This window comes from Pungitius pungitius, chromosome 10 (assembly GCF_949316345.1).
Source record: "Pungitius pungitius chromosome 10, fPunPun2.1, whole genome shotgun sequence".
NCBI lineage: Eukaryota > Metazoa > Chordata > Actinopteri > Perciformes > Gasterosteidae > Pungitius > Pungitius pungitius.
The window spans coordinates 7457683-7471149 of NC_084909.1; the positions used below are offsets into that span (position 1 = coordinate 7457683).

General features: G+C 44.3%; 2 protein-coding genes across 2 annotated transcripts in view; both read left to right on the forward strand.

Annotated features, from left to right (window-relative positions):
- LOC119228450 (potassium voltage-gated channel subfamily H member 7) overlaps window positions 1-1354 on the forward strand; it is a 30253-nt gene extending 28899 nt beyond the window's left edge. The window contains exon 16 of the mRNA XM_062564848.1: window positions 353-1354. Within this exon, the coding sequence (XP_062420832.1) occupies window positions 353-637 (285 nt within the window). The 3' untranslated portion in view covers window positions 638-1354. The remainder of the gene's footprint in view (window positions 1-352) is intronic.
- Window positions 1355-3816: 2462 nt separating this feature from the next.
- ifih1 (interferon induced with helicase C domain 1) lies at window positions 3817-13378 on the forward strand. The gene is made up of 16 exons (XM_037488012.2): window positions 3817-4363; window positions 4619-4793; window positions 4904-5032; window positions 5496-5561; window positions 7383-7600; window positions 8042-8252; window positions 9250-9467; window positions 9918-10019; window positions 10119-10242; window positions 10356-10571; window positions 10936-11192; window positions 11284-11433; window positions 11523-11684; window positions 11774-11964; window positions 12067-12163; window positions 12557-13378. The coding sequence occupies exons 1-16, from the start codon at window positions 3932-3934 to the stop codon at window positions 12746-12748; spliced, it is 2940 nt and encodes a 979-aa protein (XP_037343909.2). The 5' UTR covers window positions 3817-3931; the 3' UTR covers window positions 12749-13378.
- The last annotated feature ends 89 nt before the right edge of the window (window positions 13379-13467 follow it).

The window sequence follows — 13467 nt, forward strand, 5'->3', positions numbered from 1 at the left end:
TTTCCAAGAGTTGGAGAGTGTTTTTTTTTCCTCACGCAATAGGTTATTTTTGCAATTAATATTATGAAGCATTTTTCTTCTGGCAAAGCAGGGAAATCATGCATCAGCTGGCTTATACAATCACCAATCACATTCTCACCATAATCATAACTGTTGTTGAAGGAGACGGTGAGGCAGTCTCTATAATCAGACAAGCTCCCACTGTTTCATGTTGCTTTGCTGAAGACTGTTTGAATGATTGTCTGCTTTAGTTTTGTCAGAAATCCTGGAAAATCACACTATCTGAGGACATATCAAATGGCTTTTAAAAAACAAATGAATACATTGTCAATTCTGCCACTCTTCTTCTTAGGGTCCCAACCCAAAACTGGAGGCCATTGAGGAATCCAAAGACTCTCTGTCGAGTTTGGCCAACGTGAATGCCCCCATCGAGGGCAGCCTTACAGCACTGCTTGTACAGAGACATACAGAGCCGCAACGGCCAGTCAGAGGGCATCAACAGTCTGCACTGATCCATCTTCCAGCTGAAACATCTTCCACACCCTCCTCCTCCTCCTCCCCAGCCCCTTCTGACTGCAACCTGAACCCCACTGGACTCAATAGACCCGTGTCAGACTCAGAGCTTCCAAGGTCATAAACCTTCCAGTAGTTCTAATATCTAGGTTGGATTGCTCTAATTACTGTTTAAGTAGCTGCTTTTTATCGGCATGCCGACACAGACATCTGTATTGTTCATTTGTATTGGCTTGGTAATAGTAGCAAGATGTTATTTTCTTCCTTATGCATGTAAAAAAATACTGTTTCTGCAGTTGACAGTGTGTTCAACTGTTTACTGCAGTTTTCAGTGTAATAACAATGGTTACATATTGTAACAGCAGTTCTATTAACAAAGAAGCTCTTTTGGCATCAGATTTACATTAAAATGATCCCCAACCAATCGGAATAAACCTATCGAAGGAAGGTACTTCCCCTCTTACTTACTCGCCAACCTTCTCACTGAGAGCAGCGTAATTGGGAGGAACGCTGGTTTAATACTTCCACCCGGTTGTGATAGAACCAGCACAACAACTCCTAATCAACTCTCTTCTTCAATTCCCTTTGTTCTCCAATGGGCTCTAATGGACTCTGCACCAATTTCCGTGACTCAACATGTTCCAACACGCGATTGGTCAAACTGGGCCAGACTGAGTAGGCAATTGAGAAAGCGAACACCACAAGTTCAGGATCAAATTATCTTTGCACTCAATTTGTGGTCCCCAGGAAGCAAGAGAGAGAGAGACGTCGAGCCAACTGCTTCTCGTCATCCCCAGATAAGGTTCCTGTAGCAGATGAGAATGATTAGCAATAAAGACCATACTAATATGTATAAAAATACAAAATTGTTACATGCATTAGGCGTAGATGAAACAGCAATAATATATTTCAGCGAGAATTTGCCAACAACTTTTCTGGGCTTTTACCACCCTTTTGTTTCTGGAGTAAGAAGAGGGGAAGATTATCTCCCGAGAAGCTGAGGGTCAAAAGCTACGATAGTGAAAAGGTGGCCTCGAGAACGGGAAATGCAATTGATTACTCAACTTCCTGGGCTTCAGTTTGTGTAAATAAGGACATTGAAGATGGCGATCTTTGGATGGAGTGATGGAGACCTTGTGATGGTGACCTTGAGATGGAGACCTAACGAGATGGAAACCATGAGATGGTCACCTTTGGATCGAGACCTAACGAGATGGAAACCTTGAGATAGTGACCTTCGGATGGAGCAATGGAGACCTTGAGATGGTGACCTTGAGATGGAGACCTTGAGATGGAGACCTTGAGATGGTGACATTGCGATGGAGACCTTGAGATGGTGACATTGCGATGGAGACCTTGAGATGGTGACATTGAGATGGCGACCTTGGGATGGTGATCTTTGGATGGAGCGATGGAGGCAGCCGACCACTGTCACCAGATTCTCCCTGCAGTCCAAGCTGAGACTTGGAAGCAAGAATGTGAGCCAAAGCTTTGTGTCCCCATTGCCTTCATAAACGTCCTGGGAGAGAACCTAAAGCAGGGGAAAAGGGACTTTGGTGACACAGCCATTCTTCTTCCAGCTGAAATCTTTGCCTGGACTCCGGCTTTGAGGCGCTGATAAGACGCCAGGTCAGAGCACATAGAGGGAGAATCCTCTGCTGGGATGTTGGCTACATTAACACCCTCAACAGTCACCGAGGAACCCGGTGTGTCCTGTTAGAGCACTTTTTCCTTTTTAGTATATACAGCCTGCGTTTGATGCGTATACAAACTCTACCACTTGGAGGACCTGCATATGAACAGACTAGTAGTGTAACACAGCATTCTTACAAAAGTGTGAGAACAGTTTTCTTATCCAAAGTCGTATGCCCGTCTTCTCTGGTGTGACTCAGGGGTTATGGAAAATTGCACTGCAATACATAGTACATTATCAAGTAAACGGTTGTTTTCTGCTTGAAACAATGTGCATTATTACTGTGCGACACTGAAGTGCACGACATTAAGCCAACAGAACGCACCGTACGTGCTTGTCGGGTATCATAACATGCAGATTTAAAAGTATTCTGCTGTTATCTCAGAGCAAGGATTCTGACAAAGTATGACGTAGGAATTTCTACATGGCAGTGCATGTGTTTTCTATTCATATATTTACTGTTTTGTACTGATCTTGAGCCCAAAGTAGCACATTACAATGTAAGATGATGTCATTATGTTTCTCTTTTTAGGATGCACATAAAGGGTGTGAGGGGAAATGGGAGGGGACAGAGGGGAAGAGGAACCCATGAAAATTGAGCAAATGTGCATAAACAGGCCCAAGAGAGGGTTTTGTGCCTATACAACAAATCCAGAAGCTAAGTCAGCATCGTCATGTATAACATTAAGATAACATCATTGAAACATATTGTTTTCCTGTACCGTTTGTGTTGGCAATGTACATCCAATTCAAAATAGTCTTCGACAATACATCACATTGCATGATGTAAAAAAAAATACATTTCTTTTTTACTAAAATAAAATTATTAGTAAATGATATGAAAACTCATTAGAAAAACAGTAGTAGATGTTTGTTTCGAAGCTGTGGGAGCAATAAATGAAAACACACTTCTAGTTTTGTCTTTGTTTTTATAATGGTGTACTAACAATGCAAATACAAATTACTACACTATTTATTCTCTAATAGTGCACAAGCAAGAGCTATTCTGGGAATCACATGACAGATAAGCTGTTGGTCAATGTACCAGTGATACAAAGGTGAAATTGTGTCTGCACCTTTGCAGGTGCAACATGATAGTAAGGGAAGAGACACCTGAGTGAACAGACCTGTGTGTGTTGGGCCTTTAACTAAGTTTCCTTCTACTCACCTTTGAACAATGTAATTCTAATAACATAATCAGCAATGAAACACCCCATTAAACATCTATGTATGAAGAACAGTTATTATAAGCAAATTAAAAAAGCATCCATAAATTCCCATAGACAGTTCAAAGCGAATGTTGCATTTCCTATGAAGAGACATATTATTGGAGACTTGTGATACAATGCTGACACCTTACGGTAGGTAGTGAATGTGATGTGGTCGTTGCGGAAGTTTGTTGGAGGGTGTTTAAGTGTTCAAATCGCGTGGTATTATAATGGAAAATGCATTTCAGACCACCAAAAAGTGTTTTTTATTTTAATTTTAATTACTCATAATCGTGCCGTTGCATTTGTAGATCGTGCTACAGGCAACAGGGTTATTTTTGGATCGCGACCGTTTATGGGAAAACGAAAGCGAAACCTAGATGGAATGAATCTTTTTTTTTTTTTTGGGTACCTAGCGCCGCTGAAGCCGCCGTGTAGACGCCGTCCACAGAGCACCGTCCACCGAGCACCGTCCACAGAGCACCGTCCACCGAGCTGACCCGGGATCGGTCCTGACATGGCCTCCGATGGCGACGAAGCGAACGAGCGCCTCATTGAAAACTACACGCCGAGGCTTCGGAGGCTCATAAAAGTGGATCTGGTTCTGGATCACATGCACTTCATCGAGCCCGGCCTAAAGGAGCCGATCAGGCAGAGGGCGAAGATCGAAGGCGACAACGCCGCCGCGGGGGACCTCATCTCCGCGGCCGTGAGGAAGCCGCGTGCCGCCGGCTGGTTCCGCGCGTTTGTAGACGCGCTGTCCCACGGGGGCTGTCAGTCCGCGGCCGACATCATGCAGGCTCCCCCGGACCCGGAGGTGGAGGCGGAGAACGATTACTCTGTCAAGCTCGTTGAGTTGCTCTCTCCGAGCCTGCTGGACATGGCAACTAACGTCGTGTGCCACGAGTGTTTCTCCCAAAAGCTCATCAACAAAGACGATGACGAGATTGTGAGTGCAGTGCACCGATCATATTTTATTGTGGAGCTGAGTTGAAAATGGGCTCTAAGGAAATTCATCCACGGTAAATGTAAACGTGTGCAGCCTGAAAAAAAAGTTGGTTGTTTTTCTTGATCCCCATTTCCCGGAAGTTGTATTTGCGGTGATTGACCACCAGGTGGCAGACAGGTGTAGGCTACTCATCTGTTGCACAGTGAACTCCATGTGATGTCATAAAACCAGTCTATTATTGTGATCCTGCTGCAGATTAGAACTATAACAACAAACCAAGGAAACAGGAGTGGAGCCCGGGAACTTCTCAGGTGCATCGTGAGGGGTCGGCCTGGATGGTTTTCTGATTTTCTCGAGATTCTGCGTAAAACCGAACACAAGTACCTGTTGTGCGAGCTGACTGGAGAGCAACCTGACTCTGACAAGAAAGGTGACTCACGTTGCAGGGTCACCCCATCCAACAACCGAAGGGAATGTCATTAGTACCGATGTTTGGTGGTCAGTTAACTGCCAAAGTTTCATTTGATTATTCCTCATTAGGCTCGGAGGATAAGCCGCCTTCGGTGAAAGATGAGCCGATGGAAACGGACGCCCCGGCAGCAGGTGAACGCCGTGGTAGCCTGCAGTTAATGGACATCACCTTTGCGGAGGAGCCTCCGGTTGAAACAGGTCAACACTCAATGCCTTTTCTAAGTAAAACATCTTCAGATGGCAGCCGCCCTGATTCAGTAGCCTTTCTATTTATCAAGCTCAAGTGAAAATGATCTGAACAAGTGTTTCTGGGTCAGTTTACCCAATAAATAATTAAATGTGCTTGGTACAATGTTTTATAGCGTTTCGAGGCTGAGCAGCTCTTTGTATCATCACGAATGAGACATTGCTTCTTGATTCACCAATGCTCTAAAGACAAAACATACAACAGCAGAAATCTCCATCTGCAACTATCTGGATGGTTAGATACCACCAGGGGGGCATTTACCTTTTGGTCATTTTGGTGAACTGACCCTTTAGTTGCAGTATCTCAGTATGAGCTGTGTCTTTCTATCAGTTTTAAAGCCAGGACTGCTGCATTTCATCGCGTTATATAAAGTTGTACTAAACTAGAACTTCTATCTTCTATCTATCTTTCCAGACCTGTATGGAGGAGCTCCGACTGAATCCACTGAACTTTCAAAAGGTTTCAAGCCCTCACAACCAGGTGGGACTGATCCACCATCACTTGATTCTGTTCAAAGACTCAAAGTATGTTAGTAATCTAAAAAGCTTGTTGTGGTCCCATGCACTAAAAAAAACTCAAGTCCTAGCGACCAGAATTGTACACTGGATGCGCGAGACGCCTTTTGGTGCAATGAAAGCGGAATGAGTGTGTTTGGAATGTGCTGCGAGTGGAACATGTTCACGAATAAGTTCCATGTGTGTACCATGATGGACCACATAGAGGTCAAAGAGGACAAAGCTTAGCCAGCCCTTCAAATGAAAATCACATGCTGCCATATTGGCATATTAGAAAGTAATGTCAAGAAAAAGTGGAAGTTGCATTGGAGTGGGGCCTTCCATTGCACCTATAGACTCATAGCATGCTTTATTTTGTTTGCTATTGCATCATCTCTCAATTCATTGTACTCTTATAAAGCGCCTTTACAACATCATGTTTGCGTAGCAAAGGAGGGCTTTGGGATAATCCACTCAGAGGAGTGGCACCAGCAGAGCTGTGTAAACTGCTGTGGAAGGGGAAAAAATTACACGATATGAAGAAATGCAGGAACAGTTTGTCTTACTGACACGAGTAATGACGTTCGTTAGCCAGCTTGCATGGCTTATACAGAAGTTATTACATATATGATTGTTCCAGGTGCAGAATATTTTGTAGTTCTTCTGAAATTAATTTCACTGCACTGAATCAAACATAAAAAATGGTCTGCAGGGTTTTTCTTTCCTTTCTGGAATGAATGAAATGTAAGATTGAAACACTTATTGTGGACTTTCCTGCTCTGATGAGTTCTGCATCAGGGACATAGCAGCAAAAATACAGGCCAGTGTTTACTTATTATTATTTCTAAAGCTCCTTCTCGCCATCGGCACAGACATGTATTTACTTCTGCTTAAGTCCCTGAAACAGCCCTTTAACCTCTGGCATACCACGTCTGAGAGGGAAAATTAAAAGCTGTCTGCACAGAGGGAAAAAAAAAAGCTTTCCGGGGGATTGAACTCATAACCAGGGGGGGGGGAAGTAGAACCTCAAGTCGAAGGTAGCGGGGAGGGAGAGGGGTCTATCCGCTATGTGTGCTTTGTTTCCCCAGCCTAGACAGAGCAAATGAGTCATCGCCCACCAGCGACACCAAGTCTGACTGGAGAAAATCCTACGAGGTTTTCTGTCTTTGCAAAAACATAAAAATAAAAGAGGATGCAACCACAAGCAGGGATTTATTACTGAAAGTGAATGTGAGGGGACGATAGATTTCAAAACAATTTGAGAAAATGAAAATGACAAGCAGATGTTAGCGTGGGCAAGGAAACATTCTACATCATCTGGAGTTTGATTATTTTTGAAATATTTGAGGCAAAAAACAAAGGTAAATTGTTTTTAAAAAGCCCAGATATATTTGTAACTGGTAATATCTGCGTTTGGAACAATTCTTTAAATCTTTGAACTTTACGGTCAGCAAACTTTATTTGACAGAAATGATTTATTAAATGAAAATGTTCACACATTGACTAGTGTACACAAGGCATGCCTTATGTATAGGTGTTCTGTATAGTTTATTATGGTTTTATTCTGGTTTGAGATCAGGTGGGTTAACAATGAGAATGCCCTGCGCTCGTGTTTTAAGAGGAGAACTCGATCCATGAAATCTATTCATAAAAATGTCTTTTGCATTTTTGGTAGCAGCCTTAAGGAAACATTCCAGCGCGAGACCAAAACCACAAACAAGGACGGGCGCAGCCGTTGCCTGCTCGTGACGCCTGTGATTGTGAGACTGGAACTTCTGTCCGTCTGAGGCTCTGCTCTGGGTTACAGATTCAGCGGCGGCTGACGGGGGGCCGGAAAAAGCTGATATCGTCCTTCGAGATTATCAGAACGACGTTGCGAGTCCTGCCCTGGAGGGGAAAAACATCATCATATGCCTCCCGACAGGAAGTGGTAAAACCAGAGTTGCGGTTTATATTACGAAAAAACATCTGGACTGCAGGAGGGCAGAGGGGCGAGCAGGGAAAGTGGTCGTTCTGGTGAACAAGGTACAACAACCTGACTAGAGAACAGCTTGTCTTTGCACCACTACGCTGACTTGCTGCTCTGCTTTTCAGTACACTCCGTTTGAACATGTGGGTCAGCTCGTCACAAATTACATGCTGTACGCTTTAGATGTTCCCCTGCAATTTGGTCCCATTTGGCCTGCACGGGATCTGCTCTGCACTGGAAAAAAGCCCTTTGCTTAATCCATTTTGGATTTCTTAAAGAAATACTGACTTAATGTGAATAAAAGCGATCACAGTGGTTCACATTTGAACACTGGAAAGAACAGAATAATAACTTGGCAAGTTACTTCTAAGCAGAAGCCAGAGAAACTTGACAGTGAACCAAAAAAGTGTTTACATCCCAGCCACTGATAAGAGCTTTCTAGTAGTAGAATTTATGCAAATATTTTGTACTATTGAATGTTCTCTGGTGTCTTGCAGGTTCCTCTGGTTGAGCAGCATTACTCTGCAGAGTTCTTGCCATTTCTGAAGGCGACTTACAAAGTGGAGAGAGTTAGTGGAGACTGCCAGCTCAAGATCTCATTCACAGAGATCGTGAAAAATAACGACGTCATCATCTGCACAGCCCAGATCCTCGAGAATTTCTTGGAGAGGTCTAAGACAGGAGAGGACGAAGGGGTGAACTTGAGCGGTATGTTTTTGCAGTGTGATTTTACAAAAGCGGGTAGAAACTAATGCAGATATGTCCAAATCATTTCCTTTGCTCAGTAGTATCCTAAAACCAGCTCACCGCTCCAAAACGAACCAGAATCAAAATTTAAATAATGTAAAAAATGTGTTTGTTTAGTTAAAATCTGTTCAGGCTTAAACCACAGACACTGACAGGTTTTGGAATAGAAGCCACCCACCGGACTCATAACATCTCCCCTGATGATACCTGACAAGATCTTGTCAAAGTCTTCCGGCTCTGCTTTTCACTATTGTTGGCACTCACCAGTCCAAGGTGGAATAGCCACCTCGGTGGAACATATGCTGTTTGTTGAAACGCCTGAGAGCGTGTCCTCCTTTTTTTTTTTTTCTATCTCCTGCCTTCCAGGCCACACGTCTGTTCAACCCATCAGCGTGCGGCTGATCAAATTCACATGAGACCTTCTATCACCCACAGAACATCAAGCTGCCACTCCTCGGTTCCCTTTTCCCCTGCGGGGACAAATTTGTATCAATGGTTCAACTTTTTTTGCTTGAATGATTACAATACACCTCATTCAGACTTTTGCAAAAAATCAAAAAAGAAGTAGTTGAAGCTATTTTGGACATTTCCAAGCATATGTTGTTGTGTGGCTGAATCTGCTGACTTAGGTTCCCAGCTAAGTGCTGGTATGTGTGTGTGAGTGTCTCTCTCACAGACAGCCACTATAATCTGTGAGTCAAAATCACCTCTCTCCATTCGAGTAACACAAATAAATGCCATATAAATTGCCGTGCTCTGGCTGAGGAATAGGTGTTCACTGGGTGGTAATGCACAAATGTTATTGTTTCGACAGAGCAAGCAGTAATCATGCCCCAACAATATTCTTACCAAAGAGTCTCTCCAAGTCTTTACCGTAATCCTCCATGTTGCTTTTCACGACTCCACTGTGCAATCCGTGCGTTTATGTGTTTGTGCCTGCGTGTTTCTCTCCGTGCAGATCTGTCGCTGATCGTGATTGACGAGTGTCACCACACACAGAAAGGTGAAGTCTACAACCACATAATGATGCGCTACCTGACGCAGAAGCACAAAAACCGAAGGCTGGAGAAGGAGCAGAAGGAGCCCATGCCCCTCCCCCAGATCCTGGGCCTGACTGCCTCACCCGGTGTCGGGGGGGCCTCAAAAATGGAGAAGGCTCAGGACCACATACTGCGCGTAAGTGGCGCTCTCCAAGTCCCGCCCGTGTGGACAAGAGCAAAGAGAGGACATTAGCTGCAAGCTACAACGCTCGAGGTTTAAGCCATACGAATCACACAGGAGATGATTAACCGGTTGTAAATTAAGCTGTTGTGTTCACACCTATTCACATGTGAAAATGAACACAATGATTGTCTTTCTTTTAGTTTCACACTCATCTTTCGCTCGTCTAGATCTTGACGTTCCTCTGCTTTAGTCATCGGGAATGCTGTTCATCCAGACGAGCTGTTGCAAATGTTCCACACGGCCGTAAAGTTCCCTCGTTCCCCCCAAAAAGTCAAAAATTGAAAACAGCCCTCTGGCTTCAGCTCGGCTGTGCTCGACATGCAGAAATAATGTGCATCCATACCATGGAGCTCACTTTGATGTATTCCAGTTAAAATGTTAAAATGTCTCTTTTTTTCATAGATTTGTGCAAACTTAGATGCTCACAAGATCATGACGACGGACCTTGGGCAGTACCAAAGGGAGCCAAGGAAACTCATTAAAACTGTTGAAGACAGAAAAGAGGTAAAACAAAATGTAGCATGATGGGCTCGGGGCAGCTTTTTTATAGTCTTTCTCGCTGAGGAGTAGCTTCACAGTGTTGTCCCTCTGTGTCCTTTTTAGGATCCCTTTGGTGACGTCATCAAGAACATCATGAATGCCATTCACACACACGCCGAGCTCAGCCCCACCTGTGACCTTGGCTCTCAGAATTATGAGCAGTGGGTTGTTCAAAAAGAGCGAACAGGTGGGCATGATTTGTGATGGTCCTATTTAGGGATTCAAGCCTTAATCCCGAATCTCTTTTCAAATCCAGCTGCCAGACTTCTTGTATCTAAAACCAGTTTCAATTCGTTCTAGCTGCAACAGAGGAAAATCAAAAAGTGCGTGTTTGCTCTGAGCACCTTCGTCAGTACAACGAGGGCCTGAATCTCAGCAACACCATCCGCATGCGCGACGCCTTCAGTTTCCTGAACAAATACCACGAGGAGGAGATGAAGAGGAAAACAACTCCGGACGAGGAGCATGTGATAAAGATCACAGATACTGAAAGATTCCTCTTCGATTTGTTTAAAGGTATTTGGGTGTTGGGCAAAAAGGCCCAGTGACTTCAGTACTGTTCATGCCCTTTTGCTTTTTAAGTCATTGGAATCGTTAGCACTTAGCTTAGCATGAAGAGTGGAAACATAAGTAAACATGTAGTCTGGTTCCAAAGGTAACACAATCTGTAAAGTTAACTAATTGATAGATTATATCTTGTTTCTTTAATCTGTCTTGGTTTGGAGTCGTGATTTTCATGTGTAAGTTACTGAAGGTTTTCCTCCTTCCCGAAGGCGCTAAACTCCTGAACATCTACACGTGGTAGTATTTTCATGTTGAATCAACGTATTTCTACTAACAGTTCCTTTACCTCAATGCTTTGAAATCTGGTGTCTTGCAGAGAACAGGGAAGAGCTGCAGAGACTAGCAGAAAAGCCAGAGTATGAAAATGACAGCCTGGCCAAACTAAGGAGTAAAATTCTTCAGGAGTTCAGCAGCAGGATGGAGGCCAGAGGGATCATTTTCACCAAAACACGTCGCAGCGCCATCGCCCTAAGTCAGTGGATTCAGGAAAACCCCAAGTTTGCTGACATTGGAGTGAAAGCCTCGCATCTGATTGGGGGAGGAGACCAAAGCGTTGTTAAACCGATGACCACTGTGAGTGCACATTACACAAAGTGCAGCACGTTAGCGTTCAGCCACCCGCAAAGTTGAAATCGCAATCAACCTCAAACTCGTCATTTATCAGGCAGAGTCGAGGGACGTGCTGAAAAAATTCCGCAATGGCGAAATCAACTTGCTGATCGCCACCACGGTTGCAGAGGAGGGTTTGGACATCGCGGCGTGCAATTTCGTTATCCGCTACGGCCTCGTGACCAATGAGATCGCTATGATTCAGGTCAGCGACGTCGGTTGTCAAATGGCACAGTTGTGCATAGTTGTGCACAGGGGAAAATAGCAACCGTTGACTGCCATCCACTTTTGCAGGCTAAAGGCAGAGGAAGAGCTGAGGACAGCAGTTACACTCTGGTCGACGTGAAGAACTCTGGGGTAGCAGAAAAGGAGCATGTCAACGAGTTCCGTATCACGATGATGGACAAAGCCATTACCAAGATCAGAGCCTTGAATCAGGCGGACTATGACAAACGGGTACGTTCTCTTCACACTGAACGTTACATTCCAATAATAGCACTCCGGGTGATTTTTTTTTTGTGTGCTTCTACTATGCTTTTCCTCAGATCCTCGAGTTTCAGTTGCAGGCCATATTGGAGGAGAAGGTGAGAATGGCTAAGAAGAAGCAGAAAAAAATGCAGGACCACAAGGGTGAAGTGAAGTTCAGCTGCCGAAGCTGCAGCAAACATGTCTGCACCGGCAATGACATCGAGATCATCGAAGAAATGCACAGAGTCAACGTCTCACCAGAGTTCAAGTACGAACCGCGATCCAGAGTCGACTTTGGCATCATTCCGAGGGGGTCAAAGCGGTCTGACGCAGTGGCGGTAACGCAGCTTCCCCTTCTATTCTTTTACAGGCAACTTTTCATTGAGAGAGAAAACGCATCACTGCAAGAACGGTGTCTGGATGGTTATGAGACCAATGTCAGCATAGCATGCAAGGACTGCGGCCAGGTAAATGCATTTAAGAAATATGTCTTTCTTCAAAGGTGACAATTTGGAAAATGTACTTGCGGAAGGTTAGATGAGAGGGTTAATACTACTTTAACGTCAAGCCTGCGATCATGGAGACCGGCCTGCTGTCTTTTTAAACAGAATAACGTTGGGTACAAAAACCGACCACACCCAAATAAGTAGGAACGACAATGAGTCAGTGCATCACATGAGATATAACTACAACCAGATGACTCCCTATGTGTTTTTTTTACTTCAGGCCACGACTGACTCATACTTCCTTTTCGTTTTCCATTTTCCATTCAAATTCAAGTTGAGCCGAACTCTCAATGTTGCCGTTAAAGGAGCCTTTTGCTCACTCTGCCACCTTATCGCCGCTGGTTTCCCTTGCAGACATGGGGATCCATGATGCACTACCGGGGGATCGACTGTCCAAGCCTCCACGTGAAGAACTTTGTGGTGACTTTCAACGGAAAGAAGATGAGCAAATGCACCAAGTGGCGAGAGCTCCGCATCAGGTTTCCCGTCTTTGACTACGCTGAACAAGCGAGCCGGGTGGCAGAGAGCTCAGACGATGAAGATTAAGAAGCTGAATGTGAACCCACGGGTTCATTTTTCTGCTGTTTCTTCTAAAACTTTCAAAGAATAAATTGCTTCTCACTTTCAAACGCAAGGCCTCTTCAGAGTGCTACACTATCGTAATAACTAGGAGTCACTGACTCGAATTGAATGCATGTTCTGCAAAACGTGAATTACTGGTGCATGGGATGTTATATGTTGAACTTCCTGCCGAAACGCAGACACGGCCATGGAACAAAATGTGCATGTTGTGTCCTTCGCTGATACAGAACGAACCGGGAAATTTGATTTCCCCTCCCAAACCCGGGGAGGTCTCCTGAGACCGGAGGCGCCGTGCCTGTGATAGCCCCTCGGAGTCCACCTGTCAAACACACCACGCAGACAAACAAGTGCTGCTGGTGAGTTTCCATCAAATCCAGTCACAGCTGCTATTTATAGAACTGTTTTAAACAAGGGTTTCCAGAGAGACACCTGAGCTTTCTAATTGTCCGAGCCATGCGCTATTATGCAAGTCGCATTGTCCCTTGATTTATAAAATCGTGTCCAATATCTGGGGTGTCTTTTCATTGTTTGATTGCATTGTATTGTATTGTGTGTTTACATTCTAATAATAATAAAAAAAAATCTGTCCACTCATTACTTGTGCAACGCCATTATTGTGTTCCCCTCTTCTTTTTTTTTCCTCCACAACTGGAAAGTATCTCCAGCCCCAGCTTACTGGCTTC

What these genes read in the sequence shown, in the direction of transcription:
- ifih1 (XM_037488012.2), top strand. Translation starts at nt 3,932, where the DNA reads ATGGCCTCCGATGGCGACGAAGCGAACGAGCGCCTCATTGAAAACTAC. An exon ending in TTTCAAGCCCTCACAACCAG is followed by an intron (nt 5,562 to 7,382) that starts GTGGGACTGATC and finishes TCTGGGTTACAG; the next exon opens with ATTCAGCGGCGGCTGACGGG. An exon ending in AACGTCTCACCAGAGTTCAA is followed by an intron (nt 11,965 to 12,066) that starts GTACGAACCGCG and finishes ATTCTTTTACAG; the next exon opens with GCAACTTTTCATTGAGAGAG.